This window comes from Hippoglossus hippoglossus, chromosome 3 (genome assembly GCF_009819705.1).
Source record: "Hippoglossus hippoglossus isolate fHipHip1 chromosome 3, fHipHip1.pri, whole genome shotgun sequence".
NCBI lineage: Eukaryota > Metazoa > Chordata > Actinopteri > Pleuronectiformes > Pleuronectidae > Hippoglossus > Hippoglossus hippoglossus.
The window spans coordinates 23,312,961-23,333,946 of NC_047153.1; the positions used below are offsets into that span (position 1 = coordinate 23,312,961).

At 43.1% G+C, this 20,986-nt stretch overlaps 1 protein-coding gene across 5 annotated transcripts; it reads left to right on the forward strand.

Annotated features, from left to right (window-relative positions):
- Positions 1–892: 892 nt before the first annotated feature.
- sall1a (spalt-like transcription factor 1a) lies at positions 893–20,644 on the forward strand. 5 transcript variants are annotated; one of them, XM_034579295.1, is made up of 5 exons: positions 893–1,596; positions 3,812–3,963; positions 4,326–4,499; positions 14,619–18,016; positions 18,957–20,644. In XM_034579295.1, the coding sequence occupies exons 3-5, from the start codon at positions 4,430–4,432 to the stop codon at positions 19,395–19,397; spliced, it is 3,909 nt and encodes a 1,302-aa protein (XP_034435186.1). In that variant the 5' UTR covers positions 893–1,596; positions 3,812–3,963; positions 4,326–4,429; the 3' UTR covers positions 19,398–20,644. The 5 variants fall into 5 exon arrangements, with proteins under 5 accessions (XP_034435186.1, XP_034435196.1, XP_034435205.1 ...); XM_034579305.1 differs by having other exon boundaries at positions 893–1,060; XM_034579314.1 differs by lacking the exon at positions 893–1,596 and having other exon boundaries at positions 3,382–3,963.
- Positions 20,645–20,986: the final 342 nt, after the last annotated feature.

Below are 20,986 nucleotides of genomic sequence, written 5' to 3' on the forward strand. Positions count from 1 at the left end.
AGTCATGCACAGTGAGGGAACAGGCAAGGTCTTTGCAGTTAAGCAGGTCAGTTAGTGACAGACAGGTATGCCATTTGGTCCGAATGAAATGATTAGTCATATTTTTACCTGTGAGGCCCACAGAAACAGGCAACTTTACTTATTGATGGATATCGTAAAGTAGATTTCAACAAATAATTAAAAAAATATTTCAGTGACAAGTTACCAACCCTACCTTTAAAACTGAGAAGTAAAAGAAAAATTAACATGGCAAGTATCTGAAGCCTACCAAAAGCCATTTAATGTGAAGAAACACAATGATATGCTCATATCCTGCATCCTGTTTTTTATGGAGATCATATGTGTGTGTGGATTTTCAGTGGACCAGGCAAGTGCAGTCGCTGGCAGTCTTTTTAGCGTTCGGGCGCTCACACCTTGGTGTTAACAGTTTAGCTGTGGTGCCAGGTAGAGAATGAATGACACGGGGCAGGGTGGCACATCCTCTGAGATATTTGTCAGGAGATGTCCCTCCCTCCTGCGTGTTTACACTCACATGGGCCACACTTGGCTACAAGCAGGGGAGAAAACTGGGAAAACAGCCGTCTTGTGAGAGCCAAGACTGTTACTCTGAATATTAAAGAGAGACAAGAGAAGGGGAGGTGGGGGAGAGAGGGAGAGAGAGAGAAAACCAGCTATCTGGACAAAACAATGCTGGGTTTGGAGAACACGGAGCACATAATAAGCACGGCTCTTTCACTGCACACCCAGGGCACTCTGGAAAAGTGGGGAGGCTTCTGAATGGGAAAGGAAGTAATAAAAAAAGCAAACTTCTTTGAAAAGAGTCCTGTGTGTGTGTGTGTGTGTGTGTTAGAGAGAGAGAGAGTGAGACCATATGCATGTTTGTGTGCAGCTGTTTGCCTGTGTACGTTTAGCCTGTATACCTGCAGCAGAGGTTTTAGACATGAGATAACCCCACTTTCGTTTTTTGATACTTGGAAGGGTGACCGACAGAAATGATTAAACACAGTGACATCATCACGGACGGTGGGTGGATCTCTCTCAGGGGCCTTGTTGTGAAAAGGTAAGGAAATCTGTGCCGTGTCCCCCTCGCCAGACATTTTGATGGGAGTTTACAAAGCAGCAAATTGCCAGACGAGACGAGCCAAGAGGTAGGAGGGGATGTAAAAAAAGTGCAGTGGAGTTCGATGAGAGAGTCTGATTGCCGTTCTGTCTGACGTGCAGCCTAAATGAGCTACGAGAGAGAGAGGGGGCGAGGGAGAGAGTGAGGAGATAGTTGGTTGTTTTGACCACACACACAAACACAAGAGTGGGTACCAAAGTGTCCAGTGTTTTGCATAAATGCATGGCCCAAAAAAATTCTGTCTTCTGCAAATGTGGCAATAACAGAAAGTCGAGGAAGAGAAGTGGACGACGGGAAGAAAGAGTGACTTGTGAAGACAAAAGGAGACGAGTGAAGGAGAGAAAGAATCTGAAGTGGTGGCAGCGCTGGAACTTCACTGAGTTTACCCCACACCCCCCTCAGGGTAGTCTTTTCGCCAGTCATCAGGGACCTAACTTCTCTGACGTCTCGTATCTGACTCGACTTCCACAAGTGGGGTAAATAAAGAATGACAAGCCCCCACCTCAGCACCCCCCACCCCTCCACTTTAACCTCCTGGCAGGTTTCATCCCTCTCCCCTCACCAGTACAGACGTGGTGTGTGTGTGTGTGTGTGCAACAATGCCGCTTTAACCAAATAACGTCTCATTTCCCCCCCCCCTCCTTTCTGTTTGGCTTGTTGAGGGATGTGCCAGATTTATACCGAAATTTTTATCCCTCGTGTTTTATCGTGTGGTCACCGCTTAGCTAAATAATACACTTTACAAAAACAGACACGCACACAAGGAGACTTCCCTGTGACACGCACACATACGCAAACATACATTTAGAGCCCCTCTCTTGTGTGGTCACAAGGAGCTGAGGAGCACACACATGCAAACACATGAGGACCTCACATTAAGCTCTTTCCAACAGATTGCTGATTTTTTTTTTACCACCGAAACCTCAGTGCAGTCTATTCTGTGTTTGTGCTTGTTTTAAAGAGCAATTAAGCATAGAAAGGCGTCATATTTTCTTTATTGGGAATATGGAAGGAAGCAGAGGGCAAACTGAAGTAGTAGTTTGATGAACTATGCGCTACAGGCCGCACACTAACATTGTACTCTGAAAATCTAAATCCATGCAAGTGAAATCCGTCTATTCCAGCCAATCAGTAAATACATGCACAAAAATATAAAAGTCACTTGAAGAGAAGAGGAACGGATAGGACGAATTCTGCAGAAAGGTAAAACACTATTTGACTTAACCTAAAATTGTAGATCCCGACCAATGGGAATTTTTGAGGCACAATGCCGAAAACAATATTAAGTAATAGAAAAATTCCAGATATTCCAATATATATACTTTATGATTCTTAAAGATGTCATTATCAAACCTTATGACAAAGAAATGTAATGAGGCTGAATATTTTACATTTTAACCATAAACATTATTATAAATAACTAGAAATAAATATATAAATGATGCAAATACAACCAAACTTGTAGACCTTCAATAAAGAAAAGAAACATTTTCTTGTGTAAAATGTTAACATATATGCACATCTGTACCGCATGGCTTAAGCTATATGAAGTTTTCATTTTGGCACTTATTGGCAAACATTAACACAGACACCAATATGATATGCTACAGATGTTGTTATTTTTGTTTTGCAGGCACTGCAGACAACTATCACCATCTTTTTAGAAGAAAGTCCCATATGTTCCTTTAATATCTGCTAGCAGATAAGCTGGCATGGGCTCAAGATAAACTTGTTAATGTAAGAACCAATAAGAAATGTGTGGCTTCCTCTGCTCCAAATGTGACCTGATTCATAAAAACTGACTGATTTAGTCATGTTGGTGCTATTTGTGGATGCAGGTGATCAACTTGAATGTACAGCAACAACAGATAGGAGCAGTAACTTTCTGAACACAGCACCAGTATCTGTTCCAGGTGGCAGACAGTGAGTTTATGGGAGCGTCTCGGAGGCTCCGTCCGGCTCCCAATCCTTCCCTCTAGCTCCAGGCTGGTCAGGGGACAAGCCGGAGATCAATAGCTTTGCGTTTGCTCATAGCAGCCCCATTTCTCAGCCGGGACACTGATGCTAACTATCAATAGCAATAAGGGGCTGTCTGAGACACAGTTAACCGCTGGCCAACCAACACAGCTGTCTGGCGGCAGTTGATAAACATCTTGTGCCCAGAGTTGCAGCGAATAAACCACTTTATGTTTCTACTTTGTGGCTGTATTTACTGTAAGAATGTGTGTGTGTGTGTGTGTGTGTGTGTGTGTGTGTGTGTGTGTGTGTGTGCTTTACGTGGCGTGTCTGAACGCTCGGTGGTTACCTGCACGCTGCTTTGTTGTGTGCTCATACACTTCTCTCTCTGGACTTGCTCTGCTGCTGTGACGCAGACATCACATGTGCATGCTCTTTACATTCTGTGTTTACGATCACGCAAAGTAATGTAGGGATAATTCAATGTGTAATTTTTAGTTTTGCTTCCAGGTTCTTAAAAATACATAAACACTCAGCTTTCAGAGGGGTGATGTAATTTCTTCAAGATGTCTGGTGTGTTTTGGTTCCTCGGTAACCTCCAGTTCTTAGTGATGTGTGTCAGTGTAATCCGGCTCCGTTCTGCGAAACATCTAACGATCTCAGCATCTCCCTTCATCCAAATATCATTCGTCAATGTCATATGAAAGTAGAATGTGTTTTTTTTTTTTCTTCAAGAATGCCGAGGAGCCAAAATGGGAGTCTTGGTGGTCGTCCAGTGCTGTGGTGTTTCTCGTTAATGCAAGTCAAGCGAGAATGTTTAATCAAATACAATCAAGTGAATTTGTATCATAACAGTCGGAGGATTTAATGATTGGATCTCTGTGAATGTAAGTATCTATTCAGAAAAAAAAACATGTTGGGTGCTGGGTAATGAGAAACAGATTAAGTCTTGTAACTGTAACTAACCGAAATTAAATAGATATGTTTATTGTGTGTTTGAGCACGTATTGATTTTTCTTATTGTATACTGTACAATTTGAAATTATAGATGTAAATTTAAGAAAAGAAAAATTATAAATAACCTTTTAGGTTCAGATTTAAATAATATTGTGCATTGTGCCATCATTTGAATGATTTATTGTTTAACTCTGAATTATTATAACTAGTTAATAACATTATCTGTGTATATTATATTCAGATTACATTATCATTATTACCAATGAATTTGTTTCCATGTATTTTTTTGAAGTGTGCCACTGCACAGTGCAAACTGTACGACAAGATGTGACTGTGGATTTCTATTCGAAAACGCACACCGCCTGTGGTGTCTGCTCTCCAGTGACACCAGTGAGGATGAGACACTGGTGCATCCTCTCCTCTCTCGCTAATGACTGGGAGGACGACGCTAGTCAGGGATCCTCAGGTATATATTTCCTGACACTTGTACACTTGCTCCTGGCCAGTTACAGCTGATACGCACACACGCACACACACACACACACACACACACACACACACACACTCACACTCACACTCACTCACACTCACTCACCCAGAGTGGGCAGTGTGTGTATGTCTCAGTTCACTGTATCAGTGACACATGCAAAGTTACATTCACACACGCACACACGCACACTAGCAGGCTGTGTGTGTGTGTGTGTGTGTGTGTACGTGCGTGCGTGCGTGTGTGTGATGGACCACTGACCTCCAGCACCTCCGTGACACCCTTGAATGTTTGCTTGTTTTCCCTCAAACAAGACGGGACTGAAAGGGGATGTCTGTAACTGCAGCTGAGATAATGTAAAAACAAACACGGCCCATTGATATCGGGTGATGCTGCAGGAAGTTGTCAGGGGCCACAATGGGGGGAGACAATCTGCGGGACAAGTGGTGGCAGGGCTGCTGGAGGACAATAGAGAGGGTTTGATCTCTTAATTAATGGAGGCTATTCTCTGCTGCTGCAGGTACTGAATTTTAATGCAGGCCATTTTTCAATGGGGTTTCTTTAGTGGCAACACGGAGCTGTAAATGCTGCATTCTGATCATGTGACAGGCACACTAATTTATTTTCATACTAGAACAAGTTATAGTTTCTGCAGCAATTGATAACTTACATTGTAAATGTTGATCATTTAAAAGGCACTCCTCTGAATTGGTATCTTGTAAATATGAAGAAATTGAAAATGATGATTTAGTGATACTCAGAGAAATGTCTACATTTTAAATGAGGTAATATTATTACAGTTTCTTGCAGTTGGACACCTTTAACCAAAGCTACATGGCACTAGTAAGAGTCACACAGTGACAGCATGTGTGTGTGTGACTCGATACAAGGAAAATGTGGGCCTATCGCTTTATTTCTTTGAGCATGAGGCCAGCTTACAACAATCCGTTTAATCAAGCCCCTAATCCTGCAAGACGTCAGCATGCCATGAATAAGGCCGTGCACTTCTTCATATGTGTTGGAAGCACGAGGGTCAGAGTCTCCGGTATTTACAGTAAATCGAAAATAAGGCTTGAGTACGAGTATATAGAATGGTACACTTTTATACTTCATTTAGAAAATGATGTGTAGGTAATGTACTGCTGTCTGTGTGAGTTGACATATTTTCTTTTTATTAAAATGTAAGGCCTCTCTTCTTTCTATAGCTATAACTTTGATTTTTTATTATCAAAAGGGCTTTAAATGTTGTTTTTAACTGATGGTATGTAAATCCAACCTATTAAATAATAATGGAGTGTAATAATGACACAAGTAGCAGCAGTCATGTGAATTAATGAATCACTCCTCCACTTAACACACCATCCTTATAGAGCCTAAACCTACACGTTTTCCTCTTTTCCTTCTCTTGCCACTTGGGCTCCCATTATCACACACACACACACACACACACACACACACACACACACACACACGTCACACACACCCACACACACACGTGCAGCTGACCCAGATGAAGGCCCTGCTCCAGCTCGTTGTCATTCTTTACGCGTCGCGTGGATCAGGGAGCAGAAACCCACCACGTGTTGAATCCGCTGTGACACGGAGGAGTGGGCTCTCCGGTCTGCAGACACGCTGAGTGACTGAGGGTCACTAACTGCTCCGGTTTGGGGAGAGTCGTCGCTTTAACTGTCACTATTATGGGGCCAAATGCGCACTTTTCCTGCGCTGTATGATCCATCACTGGATGTCGATGGCGGTAATGAATGGAGGCACGCGGGCCGGACCTGGTGTGATATGCAAGGATTGCGCGTAACAGGCAAAATGCGCGCTCTTTATGCGCAAAAGGCTCGTCTAACTAACATTTGATTAAAAGACAGCCCCTCCCCAAAAAACTAGTCAAAAATGCTTGATTAGATGGATCCATAGGCTACCGCTTTTTTAATTAACTCATATAATTATATTAATAAAAAATACATATTTTTTTCATTTGAAAATAATTGTTAATATTAGATCCTACTCTAAATGTATATTATTTGCTGTTTTTTACATCATAAATATCTTGGTAAAGCCAAAATAATTCACAGATTATTATGTGCTGGATATTATAAATAATATTTCATCATTAATATTGCATCCTGCAAAATGAACACTTGAACTATCTCCTCAGTCATAGCTGAAACTTTATTTTGTTCCCAGTCGCTGCTGGGTGTGACTTATGTGTGCTGGGGTCTCCAAACTGTGTCCGTCTCCGCAGTGTCATTCAGCCCATGATTGTTAACACTGTATCCTCACCGTCCCGAGTGAATCCCATTTAAAATGTCTCCCGCTCGGCTGGGCTGCAAATCACCCTGTTTACAATCTCACACCAACACTCACATCAATTAACTGCCCATTGATTTTCCCGCCCGGGACATTACAATATTGCAGACCCCCTTTTTTTCCTCTCCCAGCAGTTTCAAGTTTGGTGCACGTAATTGCAGGGGGGGGGGGGGCTTTTTAAACGGCGCGCGCACACACACACACACACGCGCGCACGTTTTCCTCTATTAATGATCACTTGCTGTTAGTTTTTTTTTTTTAGACCAAGCCCACGTTTCGATCCATCACATTTTTAAACTGTCCTGACATATATCAATTGTCACCATATGTATATATATATATATATATAAATATATATACACACACACACACACATATATATATATATATATATATATATATATACACACACATATATCCTTAAATGATTTTGTCAGAACGCATTGATAAAGCAGATCACTCAGAGCCATCAGAAGTATTTGATTTTCCTCCTCTTGCTCTTTCCCTTTTTTCATGAATAAGTAAATAGTGAGGCTCGTCGAAACTAAAAGATAGCTGACACAAGAGAGGACCAGATCCATCTAGCCCGCAGCTGCTCTTTAAATATTCAGTGAAAAATAATGGCATCCGAGGCATCACCTATAGTAACGTTATTATCTTCATTTCTCAAAATCAAGCCGACTGAGAGCTTCGTTTATCTTTTTCACGTAATAAATCTACTCGACTCACAGGGAGCCGGGCTCCTGTGGGACATGTTGCCCTCTTCAAACATCCCAGCCCACTGAAGGAAGGCGCACAACTGTTAGTCTGCATTATTTAGACAGGTGACAATAATAACAATAATAATAATTATTATTATTATAGCAATAATTATAATAATAATAGTGTGTCGTGGAGAACTGGACCATAACTTTATTTACAGGTTTGATGAACACATTGTTTTATTGGCTGTACAGTTACCAGGAGCATTGCCTTGCTTACTTATCACTAGGCCTACAACGCATCCAATTTATAAGAATACAGTTTATTCATTCAAACTGGTTTTACTGTACAAACATCCCACTTGATGGTGACGACATTTAGGCTTTTTAAAGTTTGTATCTAATAGTTAAATAGGTGGTGTAAAGGTTTCACATGATGTGTGTGTGTGTGTGAGGCCTCCATTTGCTGGGGGAAATAAATGTTTAAGGAAGAAATGTGAAAGCTTTATTTATCCCTATTCAGACAAACAGACCTCTCTCCGCTCTCTTTACCACTGCTCATCCTGGCGCGCACAAAGCGTTTGGATCTGCTGTGCGTAATCAGAGAGAGAGAGAGAGAGGGAGGGAGGGAGGGGGAGAGGGAGAGAGGGAGGGAGGGAGGAGGTGGAGGTGAATGGCAGCATGACTGAATAGCCCGGTGACCAATCAGACCCTCGATGGGCCGGGCTCCACATTTGTCCCAGCGCTGCACGGGCCCCGCAAAGTTTGTTTATTCGCGGAATGCAGTGCGCGATGAAAACGTGTTAGTAAGTGACCCCCACCTCTTTTTTCCTTACTAATAATCATCAAATGAAACTGATTGGGACGTCGGATCGCACCGTGGACTTTTTTCTGGACGAAGGGGACGTGAACCGGTGCCATTTTACGCACGGGAACATGCTGGCGCGACGCTGCGTTTCGGCGCACCGAGACCTCCGCTCGAAACTCTTCAGAGAGTAGGTGTCCGCGCACCGCGCACAGCGAGTTCAGCGGAGGACGGACTACACCGAGTTGGAGAAGAGGAGAAAGTTGGCTGGAGCGCACGGAGCGTCCGGTCAGTCCACATCTACAGGAGGAGAAGAAAGAGAGAAGGGAAAAAGTGTGATCGCTGCTTGATGAATGTGAAAGATTGAAAGATACTGTCGCAGGCATGGACTCGAGATGCTGACATTCCCCTGTAGTAGTCGAGATAAGCGTTGACTCGGGCTAACACAAGGGGTTAAACCGTATCCAAAGGGAGTTTGGAAGAGCCAGCCTTTCTTCCCCGTACGGATCAACTCATTGGGTGGGAGCTGAGAGAGAGACAAGAGTCCCCAGCAAATCAGGAGCTAATTGATTAAAGAGACTTCATTTGAATAGGAGGGGGGCTGGCGAGGTGCCAATCGCCTTTCAAAGAAGCCCCCTCCTGTATGATTAATCGCAGAGCATTATTGATAATCATAACGCGGCACATGCGCGGTGGATGGGCTCGATTTTACGTAATTTTTTGAGCAGGGTTTTTGTAGTCATTTTTTTATTCTGCGCTCGCTGATGTGCCAGCCAGCATGTCGCGGAGGAAACAAGCGAAGCCGCAACACTTCCAATCCGACCCTCATCAGCCTTTATCGGAACACAATGGTGAGTCCAAGCTGCTTCTCGCTCCTTTTATACCACCACTATGAATTCTACACACTTTTAAAAAACTGTTTCAGCTTATTTGAGGTGAAGCATGAGCGTAAAAGTTCCTGCTTTAAGTTTTGAGCTCTATACTTTTCTGTATCTGTTTATTTCTTTCCAAATTTCATCGTGTGCCTGATAAAAGTCTGAGCCACTTTTCAGAAAACTTTAGGATGTCCCATAAATGTACAGTATTTCAGTTAAAAAGATGATTTAACGCTTTTTTTTTTTTTATTTACCCCTCATTTAAACCTCTGTGGTCGCTTTTATACCAACTTCACTATAAAAGATAAATTAGTTAAAGATAATAAATAACGTACGGGGCGCGATTCTCTTCAGTTTTACGCAACGTGTGAGTAAAAAAGTTTCAAAACTTCGTTTCAGTTTGAAATAGTGTTTTTAAGGTAATGTATAAACTCAGTCACGACCAGCAGCCGGTTCGGCTCGCGGTCCTCCCCGAGGTTTTCCCTGCGCTCGGTGCTCGCTCTCGGTGCGTCCACACGGACCACCCTGGCGCTCCTGTCGGGACTCTCCAACTTTTCCTGGGTCCCGGACACACAGATAAACCATCCGCATTTTTTAACCTAGAAAATCCTACAATATCTCCCCTCGTTTTATGTAAGAAATCGCTCCTATTAGTAATTCGCTGTTTACACACTGCTGAGCTGTTTGGCTGTAAGTTGGATGAAAGGAGGTCAAAGTGCTGCGAAGAGCGCAAATAAACACACAACCTCTCCACATCCTGAAAATATCCCCTCGGTTTACTCATCGTTTACACGTTTTTTTTGCTCAACTTTGTTATAGCAGCTTAGAGAAGTCACGTCTTACTCACACACACACACACACTCACACACACACACATACACACACTAACCGTTTTTGTTTCATTACAAAATAATGTGTGGTTTCCTCCACCAAAATTAAAATAGACGTTTTCGTTTTTTTCTTTAAAGTAACTTTAGAGGAGTTTACGCGTTTGGATGAGCCATCGCCTGCTGTAAATTTAAACACTGTGCGATGTTTTGTTGGTAAAGTGAACAATACTCTCTTTTACTGGTGCTGTTGTGCCTAAAATGTGAAATCAGTTTGTACAAAGTGCCATTCAGAGCTGGAAATCCATGCAGGAGCTCTTACAAAGGCCAGCGAAACACAGGCGAGGTTCAGAGAGATGGTAAATTATCACGTCTATTTTGAAAGTAGAAAATAAAACGTCAACAAAACTACGGTGTGAATAGATTGTAGGTTAACATTAATAACCCTTTAATTTCGTAACAGGACGTTGCGTCGCTACGTATTACTTTGCCTGACCGACTCTTCTACTCATCACCAAGAAAATAATACTTATTAAAAATGTCTGCAATTTAAATAACTATTCTTTACCTGAATGAAGGCCTCTCTGTGGTCTGTCATGCAATGTGATCAAATTGTATTATAAATATTTTAATTGTCACCAGAAAAAATATATCCACACATAGAATAATAATAACAATATTAAAATATGCAATACATAAAAAATCCAGCTCAAGTCAGAAATTGTTTTTGGCTTACACACTTATTGGATAAGGCCTGTAAATGTAATAAATCTGATGTAAATATCTGTAAAAGTCACAGTGTATTCAGTGCAGCCTGAAAAGCCTGTGCTGGTGTGTTTCAGGGGGAAGCCTTGCATAGAAAGGTATTTTCAGCCCATTTCACGTGATTTGTTTTGGAACTTGATTAATGCAAAAATCGAGTTTTTTCCCTGGGACTTGTTTTTGTCTGCAATTTCCTTAAAATCTGATCAACTTAATCAAATGTTACTTTTGTCACAAACCCTGGTAAACTGCAGATTGCTAAATGATATATTGTGTCCAAAACAAAGCTGCATTTTAAAAGTGTTCAATGTCTCTTGTGTGTGTGAAATTATAAAGTTAGGGACATGTTGTCCTCAGATTAGCTGTGTTTTAGCCGAGACAGTGCTGTGTTTGGCTTCTGGAGGGTTGTGGTCGCCCGGAAATGAAAAACAGAAAGTCATTGTATTAGTAGGTGAATGTCAGTGATGCTTAGGGCTGTAGTTACTATAGGAAGTCGGAGTGCGAGCCACAGAGGGTGGGATGTTGAGCTGTTTTAACCTTTGCCAGTGTCCCTCTATGCAGAGGTGATGAGAGTTCAGGGCCCAGTGTGTTTCTCTCCACCACGCCATTGACCCTGCTGATCAGAGCTGCAGGCGGCCCAGCAAGGCCCCGGCTTTTTATTCAAGTGTGTGTGTGCAAGTGTGAGGCCTTATCAATGTTGTGGCCATCCCCTTTCACCCTATCAGAGCGGCCCCCCTACAGGGGAGATTGGCAGGGCAGCCCCCTTTGCACCGATGTTCTCAACAAACAGAGTGCGCTTTGCTCGTCATTACGCCAGTGTTTATGTGGTGTGAGTCCAGGTGTAGCCTGAGGGACTCGTCGCGCCTCTTTCCCTCCCCTTAAGCTTTAAGCGTGTCACCGGGCAGAGCTTCTGAGATTGGAGTCTTGTCCTGGACCACGGCAGCTTAGTGGAACCCCATCTAGTGTTCATTGGGATGAGTCCTGAGGGCTGGAGACGATGTGAGCAGAAATCCTCCTGAAGTTACAAGTGTCAAGAGGCTCACAGAGGCCCCCCGCGAAAAAATAATGTAGGAACTCTCAAAGCTCTCCGTCAACTTTATTGACTAATCCTCGCTTTCTCGCCTCTCATATTCAGACTTTGGTCAATCTTTTCTAGGCTCTGTCCTCTGCTCTTTGTTTCTCCTGAATCCCTGTGCACTGCTTACATTGTGCTTTTTGATAGAGATTCTATGGAAGTTTTACAGACTCCATCTTCATACCAGCTTGACTTTAACTTAATTTTAATTCAAAGTTAATCCTTGCTATTTTTGGAATTAAGCCTATTGCCAGCATCTGCGCTGTTTGCTTTAGTAGTCTTATGTGGACAGTGGGTTTTCAGACATGCATGAATTTCATTTTGATCCTTATTTGTGGTCAGATAAAGCAAAACACCGTGTTGTACAGTTAGATTAGAAAATCTGTAGCAGTGTAAAGATTTAGGTTATTTGGTGAGATATTCGTCCAGACATTCTCAGCTATCGTTTTACAGTTACATGAGCTTAGTTATTACTTTCTTCTCTCACATTTCAAACGTAATATAGAGTGGCTGAAGAGGAGACTGTACACAGCTGCATTACAATACTTTGATGGAAATGTTTTGCTCCAGTTCCAGTTAATAATTAAAACAGATATGCACAAAATATCTTAGTAATATATATGTTCCGATTTCTCTTAAATTTTTTCCCTGTAATTATATATTTTGTCGATAGTTTTAATTTTGGAATTCTTGGCACTTTCATGTCAATAATAGCACGATTGAAAATCTTTGATTGATTTTAGGGGTTTTGAAAATGTGCGCCACATAAAAAAATGTTTTGTTAAGAAACTGTTTAAACTAAAGCCACACATGTAGAAATGAAATGGTAAATTATTTTCATATCAGTGTTCACCACTGTTTCTCAAATATATGCACCATGTTTAATTTTTTTGCAATGCTCTGCATATACTGAAGCATGCACGCGCACACACACACACGTCCACACACACTCAGAAACACATTTTTTATTTATCAATGTTGCATCTTCTTAAAGTTTGTTAGACAAAAGTTTTTCTCTTGTTACTTCTGTCTCTCCTATTTTCACCCACTCACTGTCCTTTTTATTTTACAGTCAGTCTTGAGAAAAGAGGCAAAAAAATGTATTTAATCCTCAGATTTCTCACACTAAGAATCAAACACATTTTTTCAAAATTAGTGCTGGGTGTAGGTAGGTGGGTGGGTGGCAGGGGGGATTTAACATAAAAAGTTATCATTAAAGTGGAGTCTTCCCTGTTTGCATGGTTTGGTGGTGTGAGGGCCAGGGTTTACTGTCATGGCAACTTTGCGTTATCTGATGTCTCTGAGTAGAGAAACATTGAGGGAGATAATCCCTGAATTAAACAGGATCTGCTTTGAGTCGACTGAGATGAGCAGGGCCAGGCTGTGCCGACGATCCCCGCCGCTCCCATGCTGCGCGAACAATGGGAAGGCATCCTGTCTCTCTGTGGGGCAGGGCTGCACTTCTCTGGGTTTCATTTGCAAATGAATTCTTGGCTCTGATGAAAGTGTTGAGGGGCCAGAGGCACAATGAAAGGGATTCATAGAGAAATACAATTTGTAAATCAACTTGTATGTTAAACAGCAAGATTTTAGTGTGACAAAGAGGGAAAAGAATAAGGAAACTCTGGAGCACAGCAGTGGCTCTGGGGGCCGGGTGTCGTCTTGCCTTTTCACTCCCTGACTCGTCCTGTGTATAAAAATGTGCATTTTAATGGCGGTAACCACTTTCGAATCTTCATCTCTGTGACCACAGAAGCTGCTATGTCTGTACTGCGTGTTCTGTGAGCTGCTGTGTCCAGTTTATCAGTTTGTGATGCCTGCATTCTGATGAAACACACTACTCTTTAGTTTTGATTAAGCCATTATTTCAAACTTTTTTCCATTGCTGTTTATCTCGAAGAATTTACTGATGAGTGCTTTTTTGTAGTTGATAAGGTTTGGGGGTCAAAGTTTATTCACAATTTCACAAAAAAAATGTACGTTGTTTTTTAAATTATATTGCAAAAAAAATTATTTGTGAAAAAGGATTCCATATCATAAATACTTATTAAGTCACTATTTATTTTGTAAGTCTTTTCTTTTCTTCTTTTGTTTTGCTGGTGTTTAGTTTGTGAGTTAACAGTCTGGAGGCCACAGGCTCTGTTGTTCATGTCTCACTGTGATTGCAGCCTGAGTGGATACAAATTAGTTTAGTGACATAGATAACCTGTCCAAGATGCCCATAGTTGGCTGAAAATGAGCAAAGTTGACAGCAAATTGAAAGTCTAATAAGTCCTTCAAATGCTTGATTTGCGCCGAGTGGACAAGTCGACTTTGAAGGGCATGGAATATAGGAAATCAATGCCTTTCTATGAAATTTCATTAAGACCAATGTCCTCACTTCACTCTATTCTATATTTTGATGGATTATCTGGAGAAAATGATTACCTTTGGTTGGACTGATGAGACCCAGATGTGCACCTTCAAAGATCACTTTTAAGCAATATTTGAGTAGTTCCCATTGATTTTGTATCCCTTCTTATCATGTTCAAGAGGCCACTGCATTGAATAAGGCTTTTACACATTTCTTTTGGCTTATTGTTGCCTTTCGATCGTTGTTTTTGTGAGCGCATCAAGGGGATAAGTGTAAAACTGATTAACTTAAGATTAACAACAATGGAATTTGAGGAGATAAAGCTGCTTTTTCAGCTGCAAAACATTTCTAATCACTAATCCTCTGTTTCCTCTTTTTCAGGGGACACAGAACTTTGCTCAGAGGACCCCCCCTGCAAGGAGTCAGACGCCCACGTCTGTAGCAGATGTTGTGCTGAGTTCTTTGAACTATCGGATCTTGAAGAACACCAGAAGAATTGCACTAAGAATCAGTTAGTTCTGATAGTGAATGAAAATCCTGCCTCCCCCACCGGGACTTTCTCGCCTGGGTCTCCCCACCATAATCCCGATGACCAGATGAATGGCACAGTTAATAACACTGATGAAACAGAGTGCAGCGACCTTTTGGAGCGTAACCATCTAGAAAGAGAAGAATCCATGGACGTGGACATTTCCGGGATGAGCAGTGGTCATGAAGAGGAAGGCAGTCATACAGAGAGTGGGAGTCCCATCAACACAGTCAGCAATGGTGGCCGGGCCACCTCTGGCCCCGCAGTGGGTACTTCAGCTATCTCTGCCCCTCTACCTCAGCTCAGTAACCTGACTGAACTGGGAAACTTCTCCATGATCAACAGCAATGTCATCATTGAAAATCTTCAGAGCACCAAAGTGGCTGTGGCCCAATTCTCCCAAGAGGCCCGTTCCACTGTGGGCCCCAGGGTAGCAGTGCCAGCACTGATGGAGCAACTCCTGGGCCTACAACAGCAACAAATTCACCAGCTGCAGCTTATTGAGCAGATTCGCCATCAGATACTGCTACTGGCCTCCCAGTCCCCAGAAATGCAGGTGCCCCCAACTTCTGCTCCAGGCACAATGGGGCCTGCTGCCAGCCCACTGACCACACTCAGCTCACATCTCTCCCAACAGCTGGCTGCAGCCGCAGGCCTAGCGCAGAACCTGGCTAGTCAGTCAGCAAGTATTAGCAGCTTAAAACAACTGGCTGCGGCGGCACAGCTACCTCAGCCCAACCCAAGCACCAGTGAGACATCTCAAAGCATTAGCACACTGGGGCCATCAACAATCAATGCCCAGTCCTCTGACAAGAGGCCGAGTCATATGAGTAGCCTCCACTCTCAGCTCAGCAACTCCTCACTAGTTAAGTCATCCAAGCCAGCATTTGGAATAGGTAGCTTGTTAAGCTCTGCAGTCAATCCCCTTCTACCTCAGCCCCCTCCTGGAAACCCCATGTTCTCCAGCTCTCTGCCGAGTGTGGGCAGCACTGTGGAGGACCTCAACTCTTTAGCAGCTTTGGCCCAGCAGAGGAAAGGCAAGCCACCAAATGTCACCTCATTTGAACACAAGAGCAGCTCGGAGGAATCTTTTTTCAAGCATAAGTGCAGGTTTTGTGGCAAGGTGTTTGGGAGTGACAGTGCCTTGCAAATCCACCTGCGCTCCCACACTGGCGAGAGACCATACAAGTGTAATATCTGTGGAAACCGCTTCTCCACCCGTGGTAACCTGAAGGTACATTTCCAGCGTCATAAAGAAAAATACCCACACATCCAGATGAACCCCTACCCTGTTCCTGAGCATTTAGACAACATACCGACCAGCACTGGCATTCCATATGGCATGTCTATGCCCCCTGAGAAACCTGTCACCAGCTGGCTGGACAGCAAACCAGTTTTGCCCACTCTGACTTCCTCAGTCGGTATGCTGCTGCCACCAACCATGCCGAGCCTTCCACATTTCATCAAAAAGGAAGATCATTCAATAGCCATAACTAGCCCTTCTGTTACTGCAAAGAGAGACTCAGGTTCTGCTGAGCCTTCAGCTAAAAGTAATGATGGAGTGTCTGAAGAGGGTGAAGGTGCGACTCTGCCTACCTCAAATGAGAAAACCGAAGAAGGCAGCCACTCCTCATGCTTCATGACAAATTTAAGCTCTGCTTCAGAAAGTACAGCTGAGTACACAACGTCAAACAGCCCGCCCATGATGACCAACCCACTTATGCCCCTTATGTCTGATCAGTTCAAGGCTAAGTTCCCCTTTGGAGGCATTCTGGAGCCTCTCCATGGGTCAGAGACCTCCAAACTTCAGCAGCTTGTGGAAAACATTGACAGGAAGGTGACAGATCCAAACGAATGTGTCATCTGTCACCGGGTGCTGAGCTGCCAGAGTGCTCTGAAAATGCACTATCGCACTCATACTGGGGAAAGGCCCTTTAAGTGTAAAGTCTGTGGCAGGGCATTTACCACCAAGGGGAATCTTAAGACCCATTACAGCGTCCATAGGGCCATGCCTCCTCTCAGAGTCCAACACTCCTGCCCGATCTGCCAGAAGAAGTTCACAAATGCTGTGGTTCTACAGCAACATATTCGCATGCATATGGGTGGACATATCCCCAACACCCCTCTGCCAGAGAGCTACCCGGAGTCCATGGTCTCTGACACTGGCTCATTTGAGGAGAGAAACTTTGATGATTTGGACAACTTCTCTGATGACAACATGGAAGGATTAGAGGAGGGCCCTGATAGCAGTGTGCCAGACACACCCAGGTCAGCTGATGCCTACCATGACAGTCTGTGTAACTCCCCAGCTCCCCCTGAAATGTTTGGCCAAGAGGGGGAAGCAAGAAATGGTAATGCTCATAGTAATGAAACAGAGGAGCTACATGCCAGCCACATGAAGGTTATGGCAAATGGCTTAGTCGAGGGGGATTGCCTCACCAATGACTCCTCGTCACTGGGAGGGGATGTTGAAAGTCAAAGCGTCGGGAGTCCAGCTGTGTCAGAATCTACCTCCTCCATGCAGGCGCCATCCCCCACTAACATGCAGCCCCAACCACGTAAATCCCCCAGCCTTGAAGAAAGGCAGCAGAGGGCCTTATCCTTTGAGCACACAAGTGCAAACTTCTTGCACTCTCATCCCTCTAACATTGGAGCCTTGGACCTGACATCTGTCAATCCCTCAAAAGACCCCATGGGTATGTTATTCCCCTTTCGTGAGCGTAGCATCATCAAGAACACATCATGTGACATCTGTGGGAAGACATTTGCTTGTCAGAGTGCCTTGGACATTCACTATCGAAGCCATACCAAAGAACGACCATTTATTTGCACGGCCTGTAACAGGGGTTTCTCCACAAAGGGCAACCTCAAGCAGCACATGCTGACCCATCAAATGAGAGACCTGCCCTCACAGCTGTTTGAGCCGTCAAACACCAGCCTGTCCTGCAGCCCAACCCCTTCTCTCCTCTCTGTTGTCTCTATTAACAAGCCTGAGATCAATGGCTTCCTCCATTGCCTCCACCCTGACAAGGACATGCCACCAGGACTGGTCACATCATCTGCCTCCTCTTCCCCAGTGCTTTCCGGTGCTCCACCACGCAGGACACCCAAACAACACTTCTGCAACACCTGCGGGAAGTGTTTCTCCTCCTCCAGTGCTCTGCAGATCCACGAGAGAACTCACACAGGAGAGAAACCCTTTGCTTGCAGTATCTGTGGCCGGGCTTTCACCACCAAAGGAAACCTCAAGGTAAATGTCGAAACAATCTAGAAAATCGTTGGTCTCCTAAAAGTTCGTGCTTGAGAATGTTTGGGAAAAATTAGTCTCCAAGCTGCTATTTAGTTTCATATGTCGTGTCAGTGCACTAGGCATCAAGAGGTGGTAATGTTGTATAATTAATTAAAGGAGCAGCCCTGTGATAAAAATTGCCTTAGTGGAAAGGCTGAATCACGCAAGTAATATGATTATTGGATAGAAAATCCAGAGTGTGGTTGGCTGGTAATGACTCACCGCTCAGAATTAAGTATCACAGGCAATCAATGTAAGCAAGTCAATCGAAATTTTTGCCATATCAGATTTTAAGAAAAAATGCCGCAGGTCTAAATCTTTAAGAATCTCATCTGCTCAGTGATCTACTAAAACTTGCGAAAATTATGTTGACTAAACAAAAAAGGTGACTTTTTTTCTGACTGGGTCAATACGTATCTATAGTGAGGAATTTGAGATACATGTTATTTTTTTATTTTGTAGTAAATCCAGCTGTTAGTTGATACTCGTTTTAGACAGAAATAGCTGAACTTTTGTGAGTCATTGTACTTTACATGTTTTTTTTATCAAGGAATGGATATTGGCAGATGTGTAATATCAGATGCAACCCTGGCCAGAGCTTTTTTACCCCCGGGCCCCCTTGTCCCTTTGTGAGATGAGCAAATTAAGGCTCAGATTAAACTGCTTGTAACGGTCTTGCCAAAATAAGATGTTTACATCATGCCGGTACCGCTCTAGTCTGCTGCACACAGGGTGTGAAGCTGTTAATTCAGACTCAAGCATTATTATTATTTTTTCCATTGCATCATCTCATGTGCAGCTCTTGTGGCCAAGTTTGCAAACATCACTAATTTTCATCCCTCTCATTCCTCTGTCTCTCTCCTCCCTCCCCTTTATTCTCCCTCTGTCTCACTCTGGTTAGGTTCACATGGGCACACACATGTGGAACAGCGCTCCTGCCAGACGAGGCCGCAGGCTCTCTGTGGATGGGCCAATGGCCTTCCTGGGTACCAACCCAGTTAAGTTTCCAGAGATCTTCCAGAAGGACATGGTATCAAGGGCAAGCCACGGGGACCCGGCCAGTTTCTGGAACCAGTACGCTGCAGCCTTCTCCAACGGCCTTGCGATGAAGACAAATGAAATCTCTGTCATCCAGAATGGAGGCATCCCACCGATGTCAGGTGGATTGGGAAATGGGGGTAGCTCTCCCATCGGCGGCCTGACAGGCAGCCTAGACAAGCTACACAGCATGGAGCCCAACGCTGCTCTCGCTGGTCTTGAGAAAATGGCCAACACAGAGAACGGGGCCCACTTCCGTTTCACACGGTTCATGGAGGACAATAAAGAAATCGTCACCAGTTAGAGTGTTTGTCCTGAGCCGCACACAGACACATGAAGATGCCTGAGGGCATACTGTACACACATGTAGACACACAGAGAAGAAGAAAAGAAAGAGAACAAGACAGGGACAGAATCAACCGAACTGCTTCGCTGACCATTGAATCTTTACGAACACAAGTGTGAAGACAAGTTGCTTTTTTGTACAATGTACATGTTATAGTTTTAAGGAGCTTATTTATTAGTGATTATAACCTTGCTTGAAACCAAGTGGCAGCATTAACAGTTAGGTTTTTGTTTGTTTTAAAGACAGAATGGGTATGTATGGGGGATTAAAAATGTGCTTTTGAAACTTAGAATATCTGGGTAGATATCCTTCCCTTGGCATTAAGTTATTTTCTGTCTGTAGTAGCTATAACCGAACTGTTGATGTTCATGTGATGCATTAGCCCTGTAATAAGCAAACAGTTTTGCTGTAAATAATGTACACTGATCTTCTGTAGATGGTCTAACATCTGTGTGTTCATGCTCCCCCGCCCTTCATCAAAACAAAACAATGAAAATCAGGCAAGGGACTAAATTATGCTGTAGTTCCTTTCTTTCCAAATCTTATTTACTTGTATTTTATTTAAGGAAGACAAAACATTGAAGTTTGCTATGTTTCAAGGGTTTCTTTAGTGTTAACTTGTTTTGTTGTTACTGTTTCTGTGTATTGTACTTTCTACTTTTTTTTGTTTACTTCCATATTTTTCCCTCGATCTCTTCTCTTTTTTTCGTGGCTCGTATTTTGGTGTTGTTGAAAAGCAAGACAGTTGCTAAAAGGGGAACATTCGGCCTGGCCTATTTCCTGGTTTTTTGGAGCTGAGACAGCCAATCAAATGAGCAGGATTCTCCTTTAGTTTTTTTTTTTTCTTAGCTGGATTTCCACATTGCTGCTAAGTCCCAGCATCCTCAATGACATCAAGTGCAAAGTTATTGTGTCGAAGCTTCTGGTAAATCCATTCAGATGTGGAAATGCAAACTCCCTCGCAAGAAAAATGTACATATAACTCACGCAAGAGAAGTCCATCAAGGCCTGGGGACAAAATGATAGTGTTTTTATAAATATAAATATATATTGGGTTTGAAAACCTTCGGACTGTTACATGCACTTTCTTGGAAAGTTGGAAGATCTTTATGGGTCCAGTTTCTCTACACTTTAATACCTACTAACAACTAAGATACTGTAATTCTTTACTCTAATAATCAAATACATCAGTTTTCCAAAAGAGTCATGGTTGTGTCTGTGTGCTTTTATTCCCAGTTTTTTTTGTCTTATCATTGAAATATATGTAAATATATATTTTCACTCATCAAGCATTTTAAAGAAAAATGAAAGTGAAATAAAGTTTTTCCTGGTGAATGACTCGTGCTGATGGCCGCTGTGCAGCTCTGTGAGCACCGACACTCAGCAGCAGCAGAGACGGAGGATTCAGCCTCCGACAGTTTGAGCTGCTCCTTCATTTCAAATCTTCGCACTTTTAACCGCATAATCTCCCTGAAATCACCGGTTAATCGCTGATCATGTGAATCAGGTTGATTTAAGGCGGAGAGGAGAAGCGTCCCTCTTCTCAT